General features: G+C 47.1%; 1 protein-coding gene across 3 annotated transcripts in view; it reads right to left on the reverse strand.

The window, feature by feature from the left end:
- Positions 1-1,043: 1,043 nt before the first annotated feature.
- Positions 1,044-22,019, reverse strand: part of KIAA0355 (KIAA0355 ortholog) — a 105,044-nt gene continuing 84,068 nt past the window's right edge. For all 3 annotated transcript variants that reach the window (XM_010359619.2, XM_010359621.2, XM_030942209.1), the window contains exons 9-14: positions 16,238-16,363; positions 13,451-14,484; positions 8,500-8,665; positions 7,382-7,519; positions 5,307-5,385; positions 1,044-3,964 (exon numbers count right to left, since the gene is read on the reverse strand). In XM_010359619.2, the coding sequence (XP_010357921.1) occupies positions 3,656-3,964; positions 5,307-5,385; positions 7,382-7,519; positions 8,500-8,665; positions 13,451-14,484; positions 16,238-16,363 (1,852 nt within the window). In that variant the 3' untranslated portion in view covers positions 1,044-3,655. The remainder of the gene's footprint in view (positions 3,965-5,306; positions 5,386-7,381; positions 7,520-8,499; positions 8,666-13,450; positions 14,485-16,237; positions 16,364-22,019) is intronic.

Genomic DNA, 22,019 nt, shown 5'->3' on the forward strand with positions numbered 1-22,019 from the left:
TGCTTTGTTGCCCAGGCTGGAGTGCAGTGGAGCGGTTTTGGCTCACTGCAACCTCTGCCTACTGGGTTCAAGCAATTCTCCTGCCTTAGCCTTCCGAGTAGCTGGGATTACTGATGCCTGCAACCATACCACCTAATTTTTTGTATTTTTAGTAGAGATGGGGTTTCACCATGTTGGGCAGGCTGGGCTTGAACTCCTGACCTCATGATCCACCGCCTCAGCCTCCCAAAGTGGTGGGATTACAGGTGTGAGCCACAATGCCTGGCCTTTTTTTTTTTCTTTGTAGACAGTCTTGCTCTGTCGACAGGCTGCATGCAGTGCAGTGGCACGATTTCGGCTCACTGCAACCTCCGACATCCTGGGTTCAAGCAAAGCGATTCTTCTGCCTCAGCCTCCTGAGTAGCCGGGATTACAGGCACGCGCCACCATGCCCAGCTAATTTTTGTATTTTTAGTAGAGGTGGGGTTGTGCACCATGTTGGCCGGGATGGTCTTGATTTCCTGACCTCGTGGTCCACCTGCCTCAGCCTCCTAAAGTGCTGGGATTACAGGTGTGAGCCACTGCGGCAGGCAGAGACAAGTCCTTCTTATCCCCCTGTGGCACAGTATCTCTGCCATAGATTGGGTCTCTGGTTTGGGGAGAGGGTAAAATAAGCCCTCATTCCTGGGTCTCCTCATTGGACAATCTAGCTGGGCAAGTCACAGCATCCACATTTGGTGGGACATGGGTGTTGGCAGACCCCAACCCAGAGAGCTTGCACCTTTCAGAGGACATCTCCTTCACTACTGCACTGGCTTCCCCTGCACAGGGGCCTAAACCAGCTTGGGCCTTAGGGAAGCCAATAGAGGAGGTGTAGCTGCTTGTTCTGCCTCCTGCCCATCCACTTCAGCTCACCATAATATCCCAAGTGGTCTTCCCCTTGCTAGAATCAGAGGACAGGCTGACCTAAAAACCAACTCAGTGTGCAGCTTTTCAAAGCAATGAATCAGGCAGGGCTTTTGACATAATGTCCTCTGCAGTTCATTTTAAACAAGGATACAAAGTATTATTAAATGTATATTTTTAATAAAGCCAATAGTTATTTTACTTATAGGAGCTTTAAAAGATACAAAATGTAGAGTTCCAGTTTGGAAGCATTGTAACTATACACACAATGTCCTGCTGATGCCCTAGCAAGGCAGCCACGCCTGACCATGCAAAGGACACATTCATTCACACACGCACACACATGCGCTTTGGCGAGACCCCCTGCCAAGCGCAGCACCTGGAATTACCAGTGTTCAGAGCAAGGCGGTGCCGGGAACACAGCACCTACATGGAGACCACACAAACGGCTTCACACAGTCTCACAGCCCATGGAGATGCAATTAGAAAATGTCTTCCTTAATAGAGAAAAACAAACTGGAAAGTGACAATTAGCGACATCACCTGTGCTGGGGCATCAAGGACTGACCTCTGTCCAAGGTGAGGCCTTTGGGGAGGCACTATTAAAACAAGAGTACATCAGTATAATAGAACTCGAAATACAGGGTACTGTGGACACATTACTGAAGGAAATAGAAAACTATTTTACAAGTAGAACAGCATAGACAACTTTAACAGAGATTAGTGTGCACACTGTGACAGCTAACACAGACAGGAGCCACGCAGGGTTGGTGCAAAGCACGTGCCTGAAAATGTCTATATACAAAACAGTTCTTTGTAAACATGGTGAGGTGAATGCTCAGAACCACGGCAAAAGATCATAAATACAGGCAGCAATGCATCCCCACACAGCACAAAAGACAACACCTGAGGCCTGGGAACAGCCTGACAACACAGTACTAAAAACTCAGGTGGCTGGGCTCAGACACCCTAAGGGTCCTCTCGAATTAGTGTGTGTGTGTGTGTGTGTGTGTGTACATACATATATATATGTGTGTGTATATATATATTCTTTTTTTTTTTTTCTTTTTGAGACGGAATCTCGCTTGGTCACCCATGCTGGAGTGCAGTGGTGCAATCTTGGCTCACTGCAACTTCCGCCTCCCGGGTTCAAGCGATTCTTCTGCCTCAGCCTCCCAAGTAGCTGGGACTACAGGCGCCCGCCACCACGCCTGGCTAATTTTTGTATTTTTAGTAGAGTTGGGGTTTCACCATATTGGCCAGGCTGGTCTTGAACTCCTGACCTTGTGATCCGCCCACCTCGGTCTCCCAAAGTGCTGGGATTACAGGCGTGAGCCACCGCGCCCGTCCTCTTTTTGGTATTTTTATATATAAATTTACTTGTATCTGTAGAAAAACGAGAACATAAATGTGTTATTACAATCTTTGCTGGAAAAGCTTATATGGAGTTAGAAAGAATAAATCATTTATTAGTAATTAACATATATTAAAATGGTTTAATGATTTAAGAAAATATAAAAAAAATATTAATACTGTCAAACTTTCATACTAGAAAATATTATGGATTTTTCTCAATTAGACTTTTTCAAAGATGAAATATGAAAAATTTAAATAAGTTTTATATAAAGAACTTTCTGTAACCTCAATTAATATACAATGGGATATGTCTATTCTATATAGATATATTTATTATTATTTCTCAATTTAAGCACCATTCAATTCTTCTGGATCCATTCTGGCTGGAAAATATCCCTAAATCCACAGGATGTTATCTATTTAATGGCACATGTTAACTGAAAATGAGGTGGATTTTTTTTTTAAGAAAAGACCTTAAATTAATTTCTATCTACATCTTAATTGGTTTGTCTTCTGAGCCAGCTCACAATGTCAATGTAATTTCTAGTGCAGGTGTCTCTGAGTGCCCCTTGACCACACCCCGAGGACTGTGGCAGTGTCCTGGCCATATGTGGAAGGATCGAAGGGCAGCAGGTTCAGCCTTGCTCTGCACATGGACAGCAGCCGGCTGATCCACCGCCACGCACCTTCAGCAGTATACCTCCGACACGAGTTCCACCATCCTGCCTCCATAAAGCTGGGAAAGGCCGCAGTCCCTGGGTGCTGCTGGGTGGCGAGGAACTGTCCACCCACAGAAACCCCAGGTGACTGCTTCTAATTACAAATATTCTATATTTTGCCCATTTTGTATAAGCTTAAATATAGTGTTAAACAAACCTCCAGCCAGTATATCTGTTATCTTAAAATATTCAATACATTTTAGGCAGGAGATGTTTTAACTAAAAACCTACATGAAAAAAATAGCTATAAAAATAGTGATTGGTGTGGTCATCACTCAAGGTGTGGAGGAGGGAGGAGAGGGTTTCTGAAAAATGGTCAGTTATGCCCTCAGCTTTCAGGCCTGATGTCTTCTCAACACAAAGCAGGACTAAAAACCCAAGAGCTATGTTTCTTCAAGTGTGGCCGTGGTGCCTGCATCAGAGTCACCTGCGGGGCTTATTAGGTATGCAGGTTCCCCAGCAAGCCCCCAAAGGCCAGACGCCTGTGTCTCCAACTGGCTCTCCAGGGCTCTGATGCTGCCAATGTTTGAGAAGCCAGGTTTAAAGGCTGGGAGCTGCCAACCACCCTTGTCCCCAAGGAACCCTCCCTGGGATGGGGCGCGCTGGTCCTCTGAGTGGCTGGTGTCAGCTAGGCGGCCCTGGGATGGGGACACCCATCCCCACAGCTCTGGGCAGGCAGGCAGGCTGGCCTGGGGTCAGTACTGGGGCAGATAGGCTGGCCTGCGCTCAGCCTTCCCAGGGAAGGCCTTGAAGCCCTTGGGTGCTGCCTTGTGTGCTGGTGGGGGTGGGGGCTGTGGTGGGGTCTGCACGTAGGAGAAGGCGGCGGCACTGCAGTCGTTGGTTGCGGCCCAAACTGGGGACTGCAGCATCTGCATGGTGTCGTTCCACTGGCTGCCGGGGCTGGTGACTGCATAGAGTGGTGCACTGGGGCTGGGCAGCGTGCTGGGAAGCGGGGAAGGGTGCTGCCAGGGTGCTTTGGGTGGCCACGTTTTGGTTTTGTTATCCTGAGAGACAGAAGAGAGTTCTTAGTGGCATTTTGGGCAATGTATCATCTTTTTCCACCTCCCCAGATCCCTGGCCCTTATTCCCACCTAGGAGGCAGGGTGAGAGCCCCACTCACTCCCACAGCCCTGTCCAACAGAACTTCTTGCAATGATAGCCATGTTCTGTGCCTACACAGTAGCCACTTGCCACATGTGGCTAGTGCAAACTGAGGAAATTTTTTTTTTTTTTGGAGACGCAGTCTGTCTCTCACCCAGGCTGAAGTGCAGTGGTGCGATCTCGGCTCACTGCAACCTCCGCCTCCCAGGTTCAAGCGATTCTCCTGCCTCAGCCTCCTGAGTAGCTGGGATTACAAGCGTGTGCCACCATGCCTGGCTAATTTTTGTATTTTCAGTAGAGACGGGATTTCACCATGTTAGCCAGGATAGTTTTGACCTCCTGACCTCATTTATGATCCACCCGCCTTGGCCTCCCAAAGTGCTGGGAGTACAGGCATCACCACTGTGCCCGGCTGATTAATTCTTTTTTTTTTTTTTTTTTTTTTTTTTTTTGAGACGGAGTCTCGCTTTGTCGCCTGGGCTGGAGTGCAGTGGCCAGATTTCAGCTCACTGCAAGCTCCGCCTCCCGGGTTTACGCCATTCTCCTGCCTCAGCCTCCCGAGTAGCTGGGACTACAGGCGCCCGCCACCTCGCCCGGCTAGCTTTTTGTATTTTTTAGTAGAGACGGGGTTTCACTGTGTTAGCCAGGATGGTCTCGAACTCCTGACCTTGTGATCCGCCCGTCTCGGCCTCCCAAAGTGCTGGGATTACAGGCTTGAGCCACCGCGCCCGGCTAATTCTTTTTAAAAAATATTTTAGAGGCAGTCTCGCTCTATCACCCAGGCTGGAGTACAATGGTGCAGTCATAGCTCACTGTAATCTCAAATTCCTGGGTTCAAGCCATCCTCCTGCCTCAACCTCCTGAGCAGCTAGGACTATAGGCATGTGCCACCATGCCTGGCTAATCTTTTAATTTTTTTGTAGAGACAGTGTCTATGTTGCCTGGGTTGGTCACAAACCTCTGGCCTCAAGCCATCCTCCTGCCTTGGCCTCCCAAAGCACTAAGATTACAGGCATGAGCCACCATGCCCAGCCTGAATTTTTATTTGTATTTAAATTTACATAGCCACATGTGGTGAATGGCTATCATACTGGACAGCACTTCCTGTGGCTGAGTCAGCTGAGGAAGCTAATCATTTACACAGTTAATCATCACAAAGAAGACCCCTCATTACTTTGAGGCCCTCTGAAAACTGCAGCTGTGGAAGCTAGCCCAAGTTTGTGCCCACAGAGCCTGCCTGAATACCTGGTTCACGTCCTCCACTGTGGTGAGGAGAGGCGGTGAGGGCAGCGTGCTGGTGTCCTGCTCTCCACTGCTGTGTTTCCTGAAAGAACCAAGAGCTCAGGGCAGTGATTGCCTGGCTTCCTACCTAGCCCACCTGCATGGGACACACTAGTGCTAGGCTGCAGCAACTCCAGGCCCTGGTTCTAGGAGGGGAGGAGGGCTGCATGGGTCCATGGTGTAAAGGGGGTAAAGGGGAGCCAGAACTGAATGATGCGCTCCTGCACGGCCAGTGCAGAGGAGCTGGGGTTGGGGGTGGCAGGCAAAGACAGGCACTGGCTTTACTCAGATGCTGAGTCCACCTTCTTTGCTTTTTTTTTTTTTTTGAGACCGAGTCTCACTCTGTTTCCCAGGCTGGAGTGTAGTGGCATGATCTCAGCTCACTGCAACCTCCGTCTCCCAGGTTCAAGCAATTCTTGTGCCTCAGCCTCCCGAGTAGCTGGGATTACAGGCATGTGCCACCATGCGCAGCTAATTTTTGTATTTTTAGTAGAGATAGGGTTTCACCATGTTGGCCAGGCTGATCTCGAACTCCTGACCTCAGGTGATCTGCCTGCCTCAGCCTCCCAAAGTACTGGGATTACAGGTGTGAGCCAGCAGGCCTGGCCGGCTTTTTGTTAATTCATTTAAGAGATACTGTTTCCAAGCACTAAGGATATGTGACTGTTACAAAGTTGAATGAAAAAGGCAGGATGTGGCCAGATCAGAGCCAGCACTCCTGCATGCAGACAACAGTCTCTGCAGAGATGGTGCCAGATGTGACTTCTCAGAAGTCGAATCAGTCATATGTCTGAAACAGCAGTCTCAAACTCCACCCCGGCTCAAACTTGCTCCTCCTGCAGGCTTTGCACCTCAGTTCACGGCACCCTTCACAGAAGCTCAGGCGGAAAACTTGCATGTCATCTTTGACTATTCCCCCCTCACCCATACCCCACTGCCAATTCCCCACCAGCTGCTGCTGCACTTTGTTCAGCTCTCTGCTCATCTGAAGTCTCATTGACTAAGCTCTGAAAATAGAACATCCACCTGTTCTCTGCATTTACTACCCTCATACCCTGCTTTATTTTCCTTCAGAGCACCTAGCCTAACCTGACATGATTTTTTGTTTGATTTTTGAGACAGGGTCTCACTCTGTTGCCTAGGCTAGAGTGCAGTGGCACAAACACAGCTTACTGTAGCCTCAACTTCCCAGGCTCAAGTGATCCTCCCACCTCAGCCTCCCGAGTAGCTGGGACTACAAGTGTGGACAGAAAGCATGTGAATGTGTGCTCGGGATTGGTCACTGCCACCCCCCACCCCACTACTATTCTGTGCAAGTACCCTTCTATCTTCACCTACCCGCTCCCCACTGCCTATCCGACGGAGCCTGGCCTGTCCGGCAAGGACCATGTAACCCAGCCTCCCGCTCTGCTCCACAGCATGGCTTCGAGTACCTGGGAGCCCTGTGTACCCCCCACTCCCGCCCATGGCCCTTAGTCTGCCACCCTAACCTTGCTCTCATATCCACAGCAGTTTCTCTACTTATTTCTAACCAAGCTCTCCTCTTAGTTCAGAGCCCATTTTAATTTTTGTGACTACTTTTGAAACATTCTCAGGTCTGAATATGCTATATTACTACTTTTTCCAACTTTGAAATGCCATTCAGAGGTCATTTTATCCATCTTTAATAAAAAGACCAAGGGTCAGTGAGGGCCAGCCCCTTGTCTGGGGTTGCAGAGCCTGTTGATGAGTCCAGATTAGAACTCGCAACCAAGGGCCTGCTCTTCCCACAGAAGGGGGTGCCTCCTGCAAGGCACAGACCAGCACCGGCCACCCTGTCTCTCAAATCCAGCCGGCACAAGATGAGGCCGGCTCTTCCTCGTGGAAACTGCCTCCTGCAGGTGCTCTTTAGAGGCTTCAGCCAGGCAGTGCTGGAAGAGCCCCTCCTCTCACACAGGGAGACTAGGAGCAACTGAGCTCCTGGCTTTCCCAGGGAGTGAGCCGTGGGTTGCAGTCACATGCCCCTCTCTCCCCACCTTGGTTTAGAAATCCCTTCATACCTTCTCTGCTTGACAGCAGCAACGAGGTCAGGCCCTGAAAACATGGAGAACAAGCTGTCCCCGTTAGCTGAGGATGTCTCATCACTCGAGCTGGCAGAGTCTCCCTGAGCACCCGACCAGGCACCATGCAGGCCATCCCTGAAAGCCAGAGAGAGAAGCTGCGCCAGGGCCTCCTGCAGCCCCACCACCCTCCACTCCACCCTGAAAGGGCAGTCCTTACCCTGCATTCATCCCATAACCAAATAGTGGTCTCTTGTCTCTCCCTTCTTAAAACGTGAGGTTTTCCTCCTTTGCCTTATTTCAAAAGTAATACATATTCTTCACTTCCCTTTATTCCTCTAAGAAGCCTATGGTTTGTATATGAAATTTGTTTTCGAAAAAACAAGGGAGGGATAGCATGGGGAAGAATAGCTAATGGATGCTAGGCTTAATACCTAAGTGATGGGATGATCTGTGCAGCAAACCAACATGGCACACGTTAACCTTTGCAACAAACTTGCACATCCTGCACATGTACCCCTGAACTTACAATAAAAGTTGAAAGAAAAAAAAATTTTTTAAGTTAAAAAAAAAATTAAGAAGTAAGAAAAAACTAAAAGTTTAGCTGGTCTTTAATCACCCAGATTTATTAACCAGGTAGCAATATGGGATATAAAAAAATCCCCACTTGTCTTTATGATAAAAATTTGCAATTCTGTCAATATACTAGAATCTCAACTGTACACCTTTGCTTTTTGTAGGCTGTAATGACAGCATTCTATAAATCATGTGGGCTTCACAGCCACACTCATTTCAGTATAAAGGCTGTGTTAAATATGCATTTATCTCACAAGCACCATCATGTAAGCGCCTTGTCTAGGGCTGAAGAGTCTGTTTTGAAAATCATGAATGTATACCAATGACATGTCCACAGGGACACATCACACTACTTGGCATCTAACAGTCAGCCACATGACTCTGACCCCTAAAGATTTAATCCCATGTCACTCTCTCACATGGGGGCTTGGAATTGAACTGCTTGAAAAGAATGCCCACAGGCAAGGAGCCTCGCTTCTCACAGGCCCCTCGGGGGACACTTGGGTCTCAAACTCGGATTCCGTGCAGTACCCAGCACTCACCCTTCTGTGAAGAACTCGGGGAAGGGCCAGGTCCGATGGGCATCATCTATAGGCGGCCAGTTGCCCCGGGGGTTGCCTGGCCGGCGACCATGCTGGGCCTGCCGCTTCTGCTGCATCGCCTGGCTCACTCCTGCCACATAGCGTGCAAACTCTGGGTCTGAGCCCACTGCATTGCGACAAAAGGAACAAACCGGGTTTGGGGAGAAACTGGCCTCTTGGTCCTTCCCTATGCTTTGCTGACATGCTGGTCACACATGCAATGAAGGGCAGTGAGGAGCTGCCAGGCTTGTGCCCCACAGCGTGGGCTGTAGGCTGTGCCCAGCACCCTGCTGTGGGGAGATGGGACTTGTAGCACCTAGGGCTGAGGCACAGTGTGTGCCAGGGATGTCCGGAAGGGCTATGCGTAGGACAGAGGCAGGTAAGTGTGAAAGAAACAAAAAGAAAGAAAAATGGTTTGATTTACCCATGATTAGATTTTAAAGACAAATACTAATAACTTAAAAAAATTTCTAGCATCAGCCAGGCACAATGGCTCACTCCTGTAATCCTAGCATTTTGGGAGCATGAGGTGGGCAGATCGCTTGAGCCCAGAAGTTCGCGACTAGCCTGGCCAACATGGAGAAACCTCGTCTATACAAAAATTAGCTGGGTGTGGGCCAGGCGTGGTGGTTCACGCCTGTAATCTCAGCACTTTGGGAGGCCGAGGCAGGTGGATCATGAGGTCATGAGTTCCAAGACCAGTCTAGCCAAGATGGTGAAACCCTGTCACTACTAAAAATACAAAAATTAGCTAGGCGCGGTGGCAGGTGCCTGTAATCCTAGCTACTCGGGAGGCTGAGGCAGGAGAGTCGCTTGAACCCAGGTGGCAGGGGTCACAGTGAGCCGAGATCATGCCATTGCACTCTAGCCTGGGAGAAAAAGCAAGACTCTGTCTCAAAAAAAAAAAAAAAAAAAAAAAATTAGTTGGGTGTGGTGGTGTGCACCTGTAGTCACAGCTACTTGGGAGGCTGAGGTGGGAGGATCACTTGAGCCCGGGAGGTGGAGGTTGCAGTGAGCCAAGATTGCGCCACTGCACTCCAGCCTGAGAGAAAGAGCTAGACACTGTCTTAAAAAAAAGAAACAAAAAACAAAAAAAAAACACCTGGGCTGGACTTGGTGGCTCACGCCTGTAATCCCAGCACTTTGGGAGGCCGAAACGGGTGGATCACCTGAGGTCAGGAATTCGAGACCAGCCTGGCCAACATGGTGAAAACCCGTCTCTACTAAAAATACCAAAAATTAGCCGGATGTAGTGGCAGGCACCTTTAATTCCAGCTACTCAAGAGGCTGAGACAAGAGAATCACTTGAACCTGGGAGGCGGAGGTTGCAGGGAGCCGAAATCGCGCTACTGCACTCTAGCCTGGGTGACAAGAGCGAAACTCCAACTTAAAAGAAGTCCAGCGTCTTAGTGCTCTGTACCTAGAGTCATTAGCTAACAACTTAGAAAATCAGATGACGACTTTGGCCAACTGATAACCTGAAAGTTACCAAAGCATCAAAGCATTGGGGTCAGCCAGATAGAGGTTATATGCTGTTCCCACTTGAGCTAAAGTTTGATCTAGTATTTTCCTGGCTATTGGACAGGAGATTTGCTGATTCCATCTGAATATCTTAAGTGTGGCAAAGAATAAAATGAAACCTCAGAATGCTTTAAGAGGTGGCTGGAAACACTGGCAGTGCTGAATGGGTATATGCAGGGCAGTACAAACGGGAGAAAAGCACAGATGGCGTTTAGAGTGTCAAAAAAAAAACATATGGCAGGAAAGCATCCATGAATCATAAATGTGACTCAGCATTTCATTTTTTAGCTTAAAATTAGGGAAGATACTAGAGCACAATCCCATTACCAGCTTATCCTAGGGCACTGTCACAAGATGATCTCAGTCACACTGTCCTGTCTCACGACCCCCATCCCGCACTGAGTTTGCCTATCCAGACAGGGGCACTAGATGGTGCCCTCTGATTCTGTCCATAGGGGCACTCCTCCTTAATCTGCATCAAGGGCTATGCAGATCTTACGCCCTGGGGGCAGGGTCTGTAGCAAACTACACCATGGACTTCAGGGGCAGAAAGGAACACCCAGAAGGGAAAGAGTAGGATTTGTAGTCTACAGACATAAGAGGTGTCCAGGACTCAGAGGTCAAATATGGTAACATTCTTATGTAAAAAAATTTTTTTTAGATAAGAGTCTCACTCTAGTTATCCAAGCTGGAGTGCAGTGGCGCCATCTCAGCTCACTGCAACCTCTGCCTCCTGGGTTCAAGTAATTCTCGTGCCTCAGCCTCCCAGGTGGTTGGGACTACCACACCTGGCTAATTTTTTTGTACTTTTGGTAGAGATGGGGTTTCACCATATTGGCCAGGCTGGTCTTGAACTCCTTGCCTCAAGCAATCTGCTGGCCTCAGCCTCTCAAACTGCTGGGACTACAGGCGTGAGCCAATGCACCCGGCCTCAAATATGATACGATTCTGACAAATACTGTTTATATTCTGAATTTAGTTACATGACAGTCAAAAAATGTACAGACCATTTATGATCAACTGAGAAAACGCACTGTGCCCATAGCAGTGGGTGGTAGCCAGTGGGCTTGCTGTTTCTTAGCAGGGTGGAGGTGTTTACCCTTCTTGTGGCCCAGGGTTGCAGGCACAAGGGTTTCCTATATCCATCCACCCAGGGGGAGCAAGCACAAGACAGCAGGAGCAGCGGCATGAAAAATTTTCAGAAGACACGAGCAATGGTCAGGTGCAGTGGCTCACGCCTATAATCTCAGCACTTTGGGAGGCTGAGGTGGGTGGATCACCGGAGATCAGGAGGTCAAGACCAGCTTGAACAACATGGCAAAACCCCGTCTCTACTAAAAATATAAAAATTAGCCGGGTGTGGTGGTGGGCGCCTGTAGTCCCAGCTACTCAGGAGGCTGAGGCAGGAGAATCATTTGAGCCCAGGAGGCAGAGGTTGCAGTGAGTAGGGATTGTGCCACTGCACTCCAGCCTGGGCAACAACGCGAGACTCTTGTCTCAAAAAAAAAAAAAAAAAAAAAAAAAAAAGGAGTGTTAACCCCAGCATTAACTTCCCTCCTGTAACAAGTGCGGGGGTGTTTCAGCAAGGAATCTCCTCTTCTGGTGGGGATTTACTTGTACAAGTAGTTGCTATACTTATTTGTAACATTTCACAGTACTCCCGTGTGAATGAAATACATTTTCTACTTCTGTATGCCTTTTGCTAATTTAATTAAAGAAAAAAGTTTGCATGTACCTATGTTACCAAATTCTCTTACTAATTTTAGATTGGGGGGGTTCAATTCTATTATCAGCAAAAAGATGTACTACTTAATCTATCATTTTCCAAAGCTTAGACCACTTATTTCATTGCTTTTTGTCTTGCTGCATTTGCTGTGAAGTCCAAGACAAAGTTACATGCTACAGGTGATAACGGTTGCCCTTGTCTGATTCCTGATATTAACTGAAATGATTTTTGTTTCATTATATAAGGCACTATTTGCTATTAGCTTTTGGTAGATAGTCTTTTTTATTTTTCATTTATTTACTTATTTTTTAGAGACAAGAGTCTCACTTTGTTGCCCAGGCTGGGCTGCTGTGGTGTGATCATGGCTCACTGCAGCCTCAACCTCCTGAGCTCAAGCGATCTTCCCACCTCAGCCTCAAGGAGCTGGGACAACAGGCATGTGCCACCACACCTGGCTAATTTTTTATTTTTTGTAGAACTATGTTGGCCAAACTGGTCTTGAACTCCTGGCCTCCTGGAATCTGCCTACCTCAGCCTTCCAAAGTGCTGGAATTACAGGCATGAGACAGCGTGCCCGGCCAGGTTTTCCACTTCTTGGTATAATTTTGTAATGCCTATTTTGCTAGGAAAGAATTGATTTTCTGCTGAGTTTCCAAATGTATTGCTATTAAGTCTTAGATGGTAATGACTTAAAGTGGCTTTTTTTTGAGACAGGGTCTCTCTCTGTCATCCAGGCTGGGGTGTAGTGGCATGATCACAGCTCACTGCAGCCTCAAAATCCTGGGGTCAAGGGATGGTACTGCTGCAGCTTCCTAAGCACCACCACACCCAGCTGATTTTTTGTTTAGAGATGAGGGTTTTGTGATGTTGACCAGGCTGGTCTTGAACTCCTGGCCTCAAGTGATCCTCCCGCCTCAGCCTCTCAAAGTGCTGGGATTACAGGCATAAGCCACTAAAGTGCTTTTAATGTACCCTATTTCCTAATTTTGTTTTTCTTTGTTCTCTCTTAATCAAGCTTAAATTGGCTTATATATTTTATTGGTCTTCCAAAGATCCTTTAGAGTTATTTGCAATTTCTACTCTATTTTTCTTTTTAATTTACTTATTTTTGGCTTTTCCCCCTTAATTCCTCCTCCTAGTTTATTCTTGTTTGTAAATTCCTTCTCTAATTTCTTAAGATGAGTCTGGTGGTATTTTCATTGTCTAGGCCAGGAAAAGCTGTATTCTATGAAGGCAGGAGGGTGTCTGTCACCTATCATAAGTCCTTGAGTTTAGGCAAAAAAAAGCATTGCAAAGAACAGGTTATATAATCAGGAAAAAAGCACCCCACAAAAGACTGTAGATCTTGGCTGCTGGGAGTGGGCAGGCCTAGACTGGAGCCCACTTGAACTATGGGACTTTGAGCTATTCAAGTAACCTCTCTTAGCCTCAGTTCTGTTCTCTATAAAGAAAAATAGTCCACTCACGTTCTCAGCCCCTTTCTCACCACTGTTTCCCACTCTTGCTAGATCTGCCCCACACTCGCCTCCACAGTGAGAAAGGGTCGTAAAGGGGGATTAAGTGATTTCACCTTCACAAGTAAGGCTGCGGTAGACAGGCCCTGGGAAGACCTCAGCAGTTGCGTTTGCTGTTGACACTGGGCGAGGGGTGGGAGGCCTCACATACCTGCAGGATCGAAAGGCAGAATCTCTCCCAGCATTCCGAAGACTCCATCGCTTTGGTCACGGTTTGGCCACGTGTTATTTCTAGGTCCCTGTGGCTTCTGTCCCAGAACCTCTGACATCACGTTATCCATATAGCTGCTCACCAGACCCAAGCTGTACAAGTCAGAACTGAGATCAGATATGCCCGGCCACTGACCAAGAGGAGACAGACCTGCTCCAACAGTCTGCCCTGGCTGCTGGGATGAGCCATGTACCCATTTCCCAGGTGCCCGAGGCTGGGGCGGGGGCTGCTGCGGTCCAATGGGCTGGAGTAGGTGTTGGTAGTATTGGACTTGAGGTTGTTGCTGCTTTGGGGACTGCTGCTGAGGTGCCAGTCCTGGCTGGGGTGTCAGAGGTGTGTGTGCCCCAGCCTGGGGTGCCCGTGGTGGAGGGGGCACGGGCAGTGACGGCTGCTGTGGCTGCATGGCTCCTGCCTTCTGCTCAGTCACCATGGCTGTGGCAGCAGAATTACGCCTTGTCACCAACGGAGAGCCCTGATGTGACTGGCCCATGTTAAAGCCCGAGAGAAAATCTATCACCTCTTGCATTTCCTGATCAGTTGGTAAGTTCATACCCTTCTCATCCTTGCCATCATCTCCATGCAGGAAGTTCTCACGCCTCTCCATGAGAAAGCCATTGGCCACTGGATTACTGGAATTCTGAGCTGACTGTGAAAGGTCTGTAGTCCTGGGGAAATTACCAATGTTCAAAATGCTTTGTAACCTTGTATCAATATTGCCAGGCATTTTGGCCTTCTCTTCTGAACATCCAGCTATGAAGATGTTTTTAGAAGGGGTATTTTGGATGGAATAATTTGTGCTGCTGCTGGAGCTAGTACATGAAGCTTTCTTGGTGAACCGGGATGTCAGTTTGGAGAATGTCTTCTGCAGGCCACCTGAAGATTTGTTTCCATTTCCAGAAGGCAGGTCAGCCTGGTTGCCAAAATCACAGATCTCCCTTTGCAGCTGGATCTGTATGCAGGGTAAAGCTTGCTCCCTATTTAAACAGAAATTTGTTTAAAAAAAAAAAAAAAGACAAATATATAAAATAATAGAATGGACCTCTTTGTATTTAAGAATGGTGTTCAGAGCAAGAAAAACCTCTCTGATTGGTATTGGGTTCACTTATTTTATAGATAAATGAACACCCAGGGGTTTGGAGAGTATGAAATCTACAGTGTCTAACGCAGGACTGGAAGTTCTGCTAGGATTCTGGCCTGAGGAGTGTGATTGAGTGAAATCCTCTAATGGTGGCACAGGAGGGGAAAGCATGGCTAGATGTGGGGATGCAACCTGCAGAAGCTAGCTTTGTACCTGGAGGACAGGGGCTACAGCCACGCAAATACAGCAGAGGGACAATGGACAACTCCACAAAGCAGAGGGAGGTGGTGGGGGGTGCAGGGATACTACGCACCAATGTTGTCCCAAAAGATGGCTGTGACTTTCAAAGTTTCCTGAGCACATTTTCCCCATACTAAAATGGAGCCCTACAGAGCGAAAGGGCATGGGGCAGGAGCTGAGGCAGGAGAAGGCTGTGTGGCCCTGGAAAAGTCACTTCACTATTCTGGCCTTTGTGTACTCATGAGTTAAGAAAGGGAGAAAAGGTTGGGCATGGTGGCTCACGCCTATAATCCCAGCACTTTGGGAGTCCAAGGCAGGCAGATCACTTGAGGTCAGGAGTTTGATATCAGCCTGGCCAACACGGCAAAACCCCATCTTCATGAAAAATACAAAAATTGGCTGGGCGTGGTGGCGCACACCTGTAATCCCAGCTACTCGGGAGGCTGAGGTGGGAGGATGACTTGAGCCCAGGAGCTGGGGGAGGCTGCAGTGAGCTGAGATTATACCACTACACTCCAGCCTGGCTGGGTGACAGAGCCAGATCCTATAAAGACAAGACGACAAAACCAAACACAAAGACCAAGACAGAAAAGAAAAAAAAAAAAAGAAAAGAAAAGAAAAGGGAGAGGGGCCATGGCTAGATGTTTAAGGCTCCTACCAGATGTATACACATTTTTCAAGTTCAACCTGAGAGAACGGATTGAAAAAGAAAACAAATTCTTTTTTTTTTTTTTTTTTTTTGAGATGGAGTCTTGCTCTGTCGCCCAGGCTGGAGTGCAGTGGCCGGATCTCAGCTCACTGCAAGCTCCGCCTCCTGGTTCACGCCATTCTCCTGCCTCAGCCTCCCGAGTAGCTGGGACTACAGGCACCCGCCACCTTGCCCGGCTAGTTTTTTTTGTATTTTTTAGTAGAGACGGGGTTTCACCGTGTTAGCCAGGATGGTCTCGATCTCCTGACCTCGTGATCCACCCGTCTCGGCCTCCCAAAGTGCTGGGATTACAGGCTTGAGCCACCGCGCCCAGCCAAGAAAACAAATTCTAAAAGACATAAGTAAAATTTCTAAACATTTCTCTGTTCTTAATTCATAAGGAGAATATGAGTTGAGTTAAAAGTCCTCTTGATGGACTTCCTCTCAAATGACAAAACAAAGGAAGGCAAAAATGTTAGCAAATAGGATAATATGGGTACAGGGCATGGAGCAGTTCTTTGTATTATTCTTGCCACTTTGCTGCAGGTTTTACATTATTCTGAAAGTAAAAGTTACTAAAAAGTCCGTATTGCCTTATTTACAATACTGCATACTATCAGTAACATAAGCACACATGAAATTGTGCAGAGTCACACTGTCCCCTCAGTATGCATCTAAAAGCAAACCACAGACAATTTAAGTGACCCGCACAGACACCAACCTTCCAGCCCTCCAGCGGTTTAGGTCCAGCACGGCTGTGTAGAGCACGTCCACCAGACCCAGGGTCTTCTCAGGATCAAGGCTTCTCTGCAGCAGGGACATGGTGGCAGGGTCTTCTTTCAGGCACCTAGGCACAGATTAGGCTGCATTAGTCTTGGCTGCCCTTCTCTGCAAAGGTGTTTCAAGCAGGTCTCATAGAAAAGGCTACAACTTTTATGTACTTCTGGCGCCCAACAAAAATTCAGTAACTGTAAGAACATGGAGAAAACAACAGGGCTGACCCTGGAACTCACTGCTCCACAAGAGGAGGAGGAAGCAAAAGGGTCTGAGGTCTCGTGATATCAGGAATATATATTTGGTCTCTGCCTCCAGTTCCTCATACAGAGCTCCTAAAACCCTTGAGATTTCCTGGGTGATAGTGTCTTTTGTTCTAATAAGATGACTTGCTTATATGGTGAAGCCTCCATAAAAATCATTAGATCATCGGGTTCTGAGAACTTCCATGCTGGTGAACACACTGAGGTGCTAGGCATGGGGCACACCTGGCAAGGGCATGGAGGCTCGGGGCCCCATCCTATACACTGCACACTATGCACCTCTTCACCTGGCTGTGTATCTGCTATAATATCCTTTATAACAAACTATAAATGTAATTAAATGTTTTACTGAGTTCTGTGAGACATTATAGCAAAATATCAAACCTGGAGGTTATGGGAACCCTCAACTTATAGCCAATTGGTTAGAAGTCGGGTGACCACCTGGGACTTGTGGATGGCATCTGAAGTGGGAAGTAGCCTTGCGGGGCTGAGCCCTTAACCTGTGGGGTCTGTGCTAGCTCAGAGACTCTGATTCCTGCTGACTTCTCCAATAAGTAAACAACACAACTGTCTACCCCAAAACTTACACATCCTCTCTAGTTCCTCACATCTTACTTGCAATCCATCAGTGAATCCTGACAGATGTTCTTATAAAACACATCCAGAATCCAAGCACTTCTCATCACCTTGTTTATGAAATCCCTGCTTCAGGAAACCACCACTCCTGGGTTTCAGGACCAAGCTGTCACCTGGTCTCTTTTTCTCTACTCCTGTACCTCCAAAGCCCATCCTTCACATAGCAGCCAGAGTGAGCTTCCTGTAGTGCCAATCAGACCACATCACTCCCCTGCTTAAAACCCTTCAACGGCATCTCATCATGATTGAAATAAAATCTAAACCCTCACCACAGTCCTCAAAGCCCTTCAACCTTGTCCCAGCCGTGAGGCCTTCTCTTTCCCTGGATGGGTTTGTCCACACCTAGGACCTTTGTTCTTGCTGCTGCCTTTGCCCGAATTTCTCTTTCCTGAGATTTGGATATGGCCAACTGCTTCTCATTATTTGGGTCTCCACTGTCCATTCAGGGTACCTACACCAAGAGCCCCCCAACCTTTTTTTGAGACAGAGTCCCACTCTGTCCTCAAGGCTGGAGTGCAGTGGTGTGATCCAAGTTCACTGTATCCTCAACCTCCTGGGCTCAAGCCATCTTCCCATGTCAGCCTCCCAAGTAGCAGGGACTACAGGCATGTGCCACCACACCCAGCTAATTTTTAAATTTTTTTGTAGAGACGGGGTCTCACTATGTTGCTCAGGCTGGTCCTGAACTCCTTAGCTCAGGTGATCCTCCTGCCTCAGCCTCCCAAAGTGCTAGGATTACAGGTGTGACCCACTTGGTCCGGCCAAGAGCCTTTTTCTGAGAGGGAAAACAGTCTGAACAGCACAGGTCTACTAGGAAGATGATGTCTGCCAAATCCTGGGCACTCTAGGAGCTAAATGGTGAACTCAACACTTGCAAAGTCACCCAAGGAGGTAGCAGTACTCCCTAACATGACTTTGACTTGGGAAGAAATGTATCAAAGAAATGCATAAGAGAATGAAATGAGAGTCAGCCAGGCTCTGAAGCACAGGAAAGGGTGAACAACGCAAGCTCTGCTAGTGCCCAGCTAGACCTTGGACTCCTCAGAGAGAATCTTGGCAACTGAGCCTGCCCAGGGTTCAGTGCACCCAATTCTCTCCGTCTGGAATCACTGATAATCAGGACACATTTGCTCTTGTTCCCAAGCCAAGTCTCGTTGTGACTTGGCTTGTCACATGTTTGCCCACTAGGAAAGCATTTGTTGGCCATGCAGAAAAGAGTACTCCAGTTCCTGGTGATAATAATTAATCTTTCTGAAAAATCAACAATTAACAAACTGGCATTTTTATTTTATTCATCAGTCTTGAGCTGATCAATAAAATGCCCTTAAGTGGCTAACCCCATTCTGCTGACAAATCATCAAGACTTGCTTAAAACCCTGTACCTGTTCTTAGATTAAAAGCCCGGTTCCCTCAAGGGCCCTGCAAGTCTTAACAACTATAACTTCCCGTCCTTATCACCACCTAGCGCATCTCGTTCCATGCTGGTTCACTCCCGAAGCCTCTGCACTGGCATTCCTTCTGCCTGAAGTGTGCTCCCCGTCTGCTCTCTCCATGGCAGGCTCCTCTCAAATCCAACGTCATATCGTCAGAACCCCTTCCAGACTGACTCGTCTAAAAGTCTCCCCCCAATCTCTATCCCACTTATTATCTATCATATATTGGCACTCTCCTCTCATTTCCATCATATGCCCGCCTGTGTTTGAACTCATCTCTTATACTTAACAGCTGTCTCCCCCTTCTCTATTCTCAAGTTGGTTTATGAGGGGCAGGGACCCTGTGTGTCTTGCTCATAATTAAATTCCCAGAGCCCAGAACAGTGTCTGGTACACAATAAGTATTCAGTAAATATTCAGTGAAATGAAGGATGGATGGATAGCAATATCCTTTTTCTCCTGGTGGAGTAAAGCAATCATTTCTGTTTGTATTCTTCCCAAAAAGCACATACAGTATTCTGTAATTTGAAAAAAACAAAAGAATTAAAATTTTGCAAAATTACCAAAAGCAGCCAGCAGAGGGAGCCTCTACAAGGACTCACAGTCTACAAGGTCTTTTTTGTGGGGGTGCAATGAGTTACAAAGGAAATCAACCCCACAGGGAGAGTTTTCAAAATAAACCGAATTGTTAGCCATTTTTGCATTGGCTGTTTATATTCACCCAACCATCCAAAAGTTCAAACTGTTTTATTCAAAATGAGAATTCTGATGAAGTTTTAACATTTTCCAACGACAGCCTGAATTGGAAAAATTTAAGAATTCAGGGCCGGGTGCAGTGGCTCACGCCTGTAATCCCAGCACTTTGGGAAGCCAAGGCGGGTAGATTACCTGAGGTCAGGAGTTTGAGACCAGCTTGGCTAACATGGTGAAACCCCATCTCTACTAAAAATACAAAATTTATTAGCTGGGCATGCAGGTGGGTGCCTGTAATCCCAGCTACTAAGGAAGCTGAGGCAGGAAAGTCATTTGAACCCAGGAGACGGAGGTTGCAGTGAGCCGAGATAGTGCCATTGTACTCCAGCCTGGGCAACAAGAACAAAACTATCTCAAAAAAAAAAAAAAAAAAATCCAGAAACACATTTCAGTAGAACACTGACTACAAAAGAAAACAAAAAGAATTTAGGAACACAAAAATCTTACAGAAAAGTGAGCCTCTGGTTTACTGTTTGTTAGAAATGAAAAATATGTGTATAAATTACCATTAATTTCAGGACACAGTATGCCACCCTATAATTAACTTAAAATTTTGAGCCAGGTACAGTAGCTCATGCCTGCAATCCCAGCACTTTGGAAGGCCAAGGCAGTGGCATCACTTGAACCCATGAGTTCCAGACCATGCTGGCCAATATAGTGAGACCCCATCTCTACAAAAAAACTTAAAAATTAGCCAGGCATGGTGGCGCATGCCTGTAGTCCCAGCTACTTGGGAGGCTAGGGTGGTAGGATTGCTCGAGACCAGGAGTTCAAGGCTACAGTAAGCCATGATCACACCACTGCCCTCCAGTCTGGGGGACAGCATGAGATCTAGTCGCTACCAAAAAAAAAATTAATTTAAAAACATAAAAACTTTTTGGTGGCAGAGTACTTATAGAAGGGAGGTTTTATGACACAAAGTGAACTGCTAATCTTTACTTAATATATTCATAGACTCTAAACATTTTTTACAGAATCAACTGTTGTACTCTTACATTTCAAGAACAAATGGGCCAGGCACGGTGGCTCACGCCTGTAATCCCAGCACTGTGGGAGGCCAAGGCGGGTGGATCACCTGAGGTCAGGAGTTCAAGACCAGCCTGGCCAACATGGCGAAACCCTGTCTTTACTAAAAGTACAAAAATTAGCTGGGCGTGGTGCCATGTGCCTGTAATCCCAGCTATCCAGAAGGCTGAGGCAGAAGAATCACTGGAACTCAGGCGGAAGAGGCTGCAGGGAGCTGAGATTGCGCCATTGCACGCCAGCCTGGGCGACAGACCAAGACTCCATCTCAAAAAAAAAGAAAAAGAAAAACAAAAAAAGAACAAATGGTTTAAATACAACTTGTATGCCTTACCCAACTACCATTTTAGTTCACATAGGCACCAATGGCGCCTCTTTGTTCCTTAGTATCTCTGCCTACTTAAATGATTTAAATATGTTCTCTTATAGCTAAATATTCATGCAGATTACCATTTTAATAGCAAATGCCTTCCAATATATGCTTAATTTTTCCTGTTTATTAATAAAGCTATGATGCTCATCCTTATAGTTGAATGTGAATACATACCACAAAGATAAATTTCTAGAGGCGAAACTGGAATTGTTGAGGTCGTATCGCTTATTTTAGACTTCTAATATACTAAACTGCCCTCCAGAAAGGCTGTATTTATTCAACAACCCCTTTGCCTGTTTTCACAGTCTGGCTCAAACTAGTATTGCCACTACATTTAGTATAGTTATTCTAAAACAATTTAACAATATTCTGGGCAAAATGACATCATATTTTTTTTTTTTTGGAGACGGGGTCTCGCTCTGTCACCCAGGCTGGAGTGCAGTGGCACGATCTCTGCTCACTGCAATCTCTGTCACCCAGGCTTAAGTGGTTCTCCTGCCTCAAGCTGGGATTACAGGTGCACACCACCACGCTGGGCTAATTTTTGTATTTTTAGTAGAGAGGGGGTTTCGCCACATTGGCCAGGCTGGTCTCAAACTCCTGACCTCAGGCGATCCACTTGCTACGGCCTTCCAAAGTGCTGGAATTATTACAGGTGTGAGCCACCCCACCTGGCCCCATATGGTTTCTTTACTTTGTCTCTGATTATTAGGTGAAGTTATACCGTTTTTTTTTTTTTTTTTTGAGACAGTTTTGCTCTATCGCCCAGGCTGGAATGCAGTAGTGCAATCTCAGTTCACTGCAAACTCCGCCTTCCGGGTTCAAGCGATTCTTGTGCCTCAGCTTCCTGATTAGCTGGGATTACAGGCCCCCACCCTGCACCATGCCTGGATAATTTTTGTTTTTTTTTTTTTTTTTTTTTTTTGAGACGGAGTCTCGCTCTGTCGCCCGGGCTGGAGTGCAGTGGCCGGATCTCAGCTCACTGCAAGCTCCGCCTCCCGGGTTTACGCCATTCTCCTGCCTCAGCCTCCCAAGTAGCTGGGACTACAGGCGCCCGCCACCTCACCCGGCTAGTTTTTTGTATTTTTTAGTAGAGACGGGGTTTCACCGTGTTAGCCAGGATGGTCTCGATCTTCTGACCTCGTGATCCGCCCGTCTCGGCCTCCCAAAGCGCTGGGATTACAGGCTTGAGCCACCGCGCCTGGCCAATTTTTGTATTTTTAGTAGAGATGGGGTTTCACCACATTG

The sequence above is a fragment of the Rhinopithecus roxellana genome, chromosome 12 (genome assembly GCF_007565055.1).
Source record: "Rhinopithecus roxellana isolate Shanxi Qingling chromosome 12, ASM756505v1, whole genome shotgun sequence".
Taxonomy (NCBI): Eukaryota; Metazoa; Chordata; class Mammalia; order Primates; family Cercopithecidae; genus Rhinopithecus; species Rhinopithecus roxellana.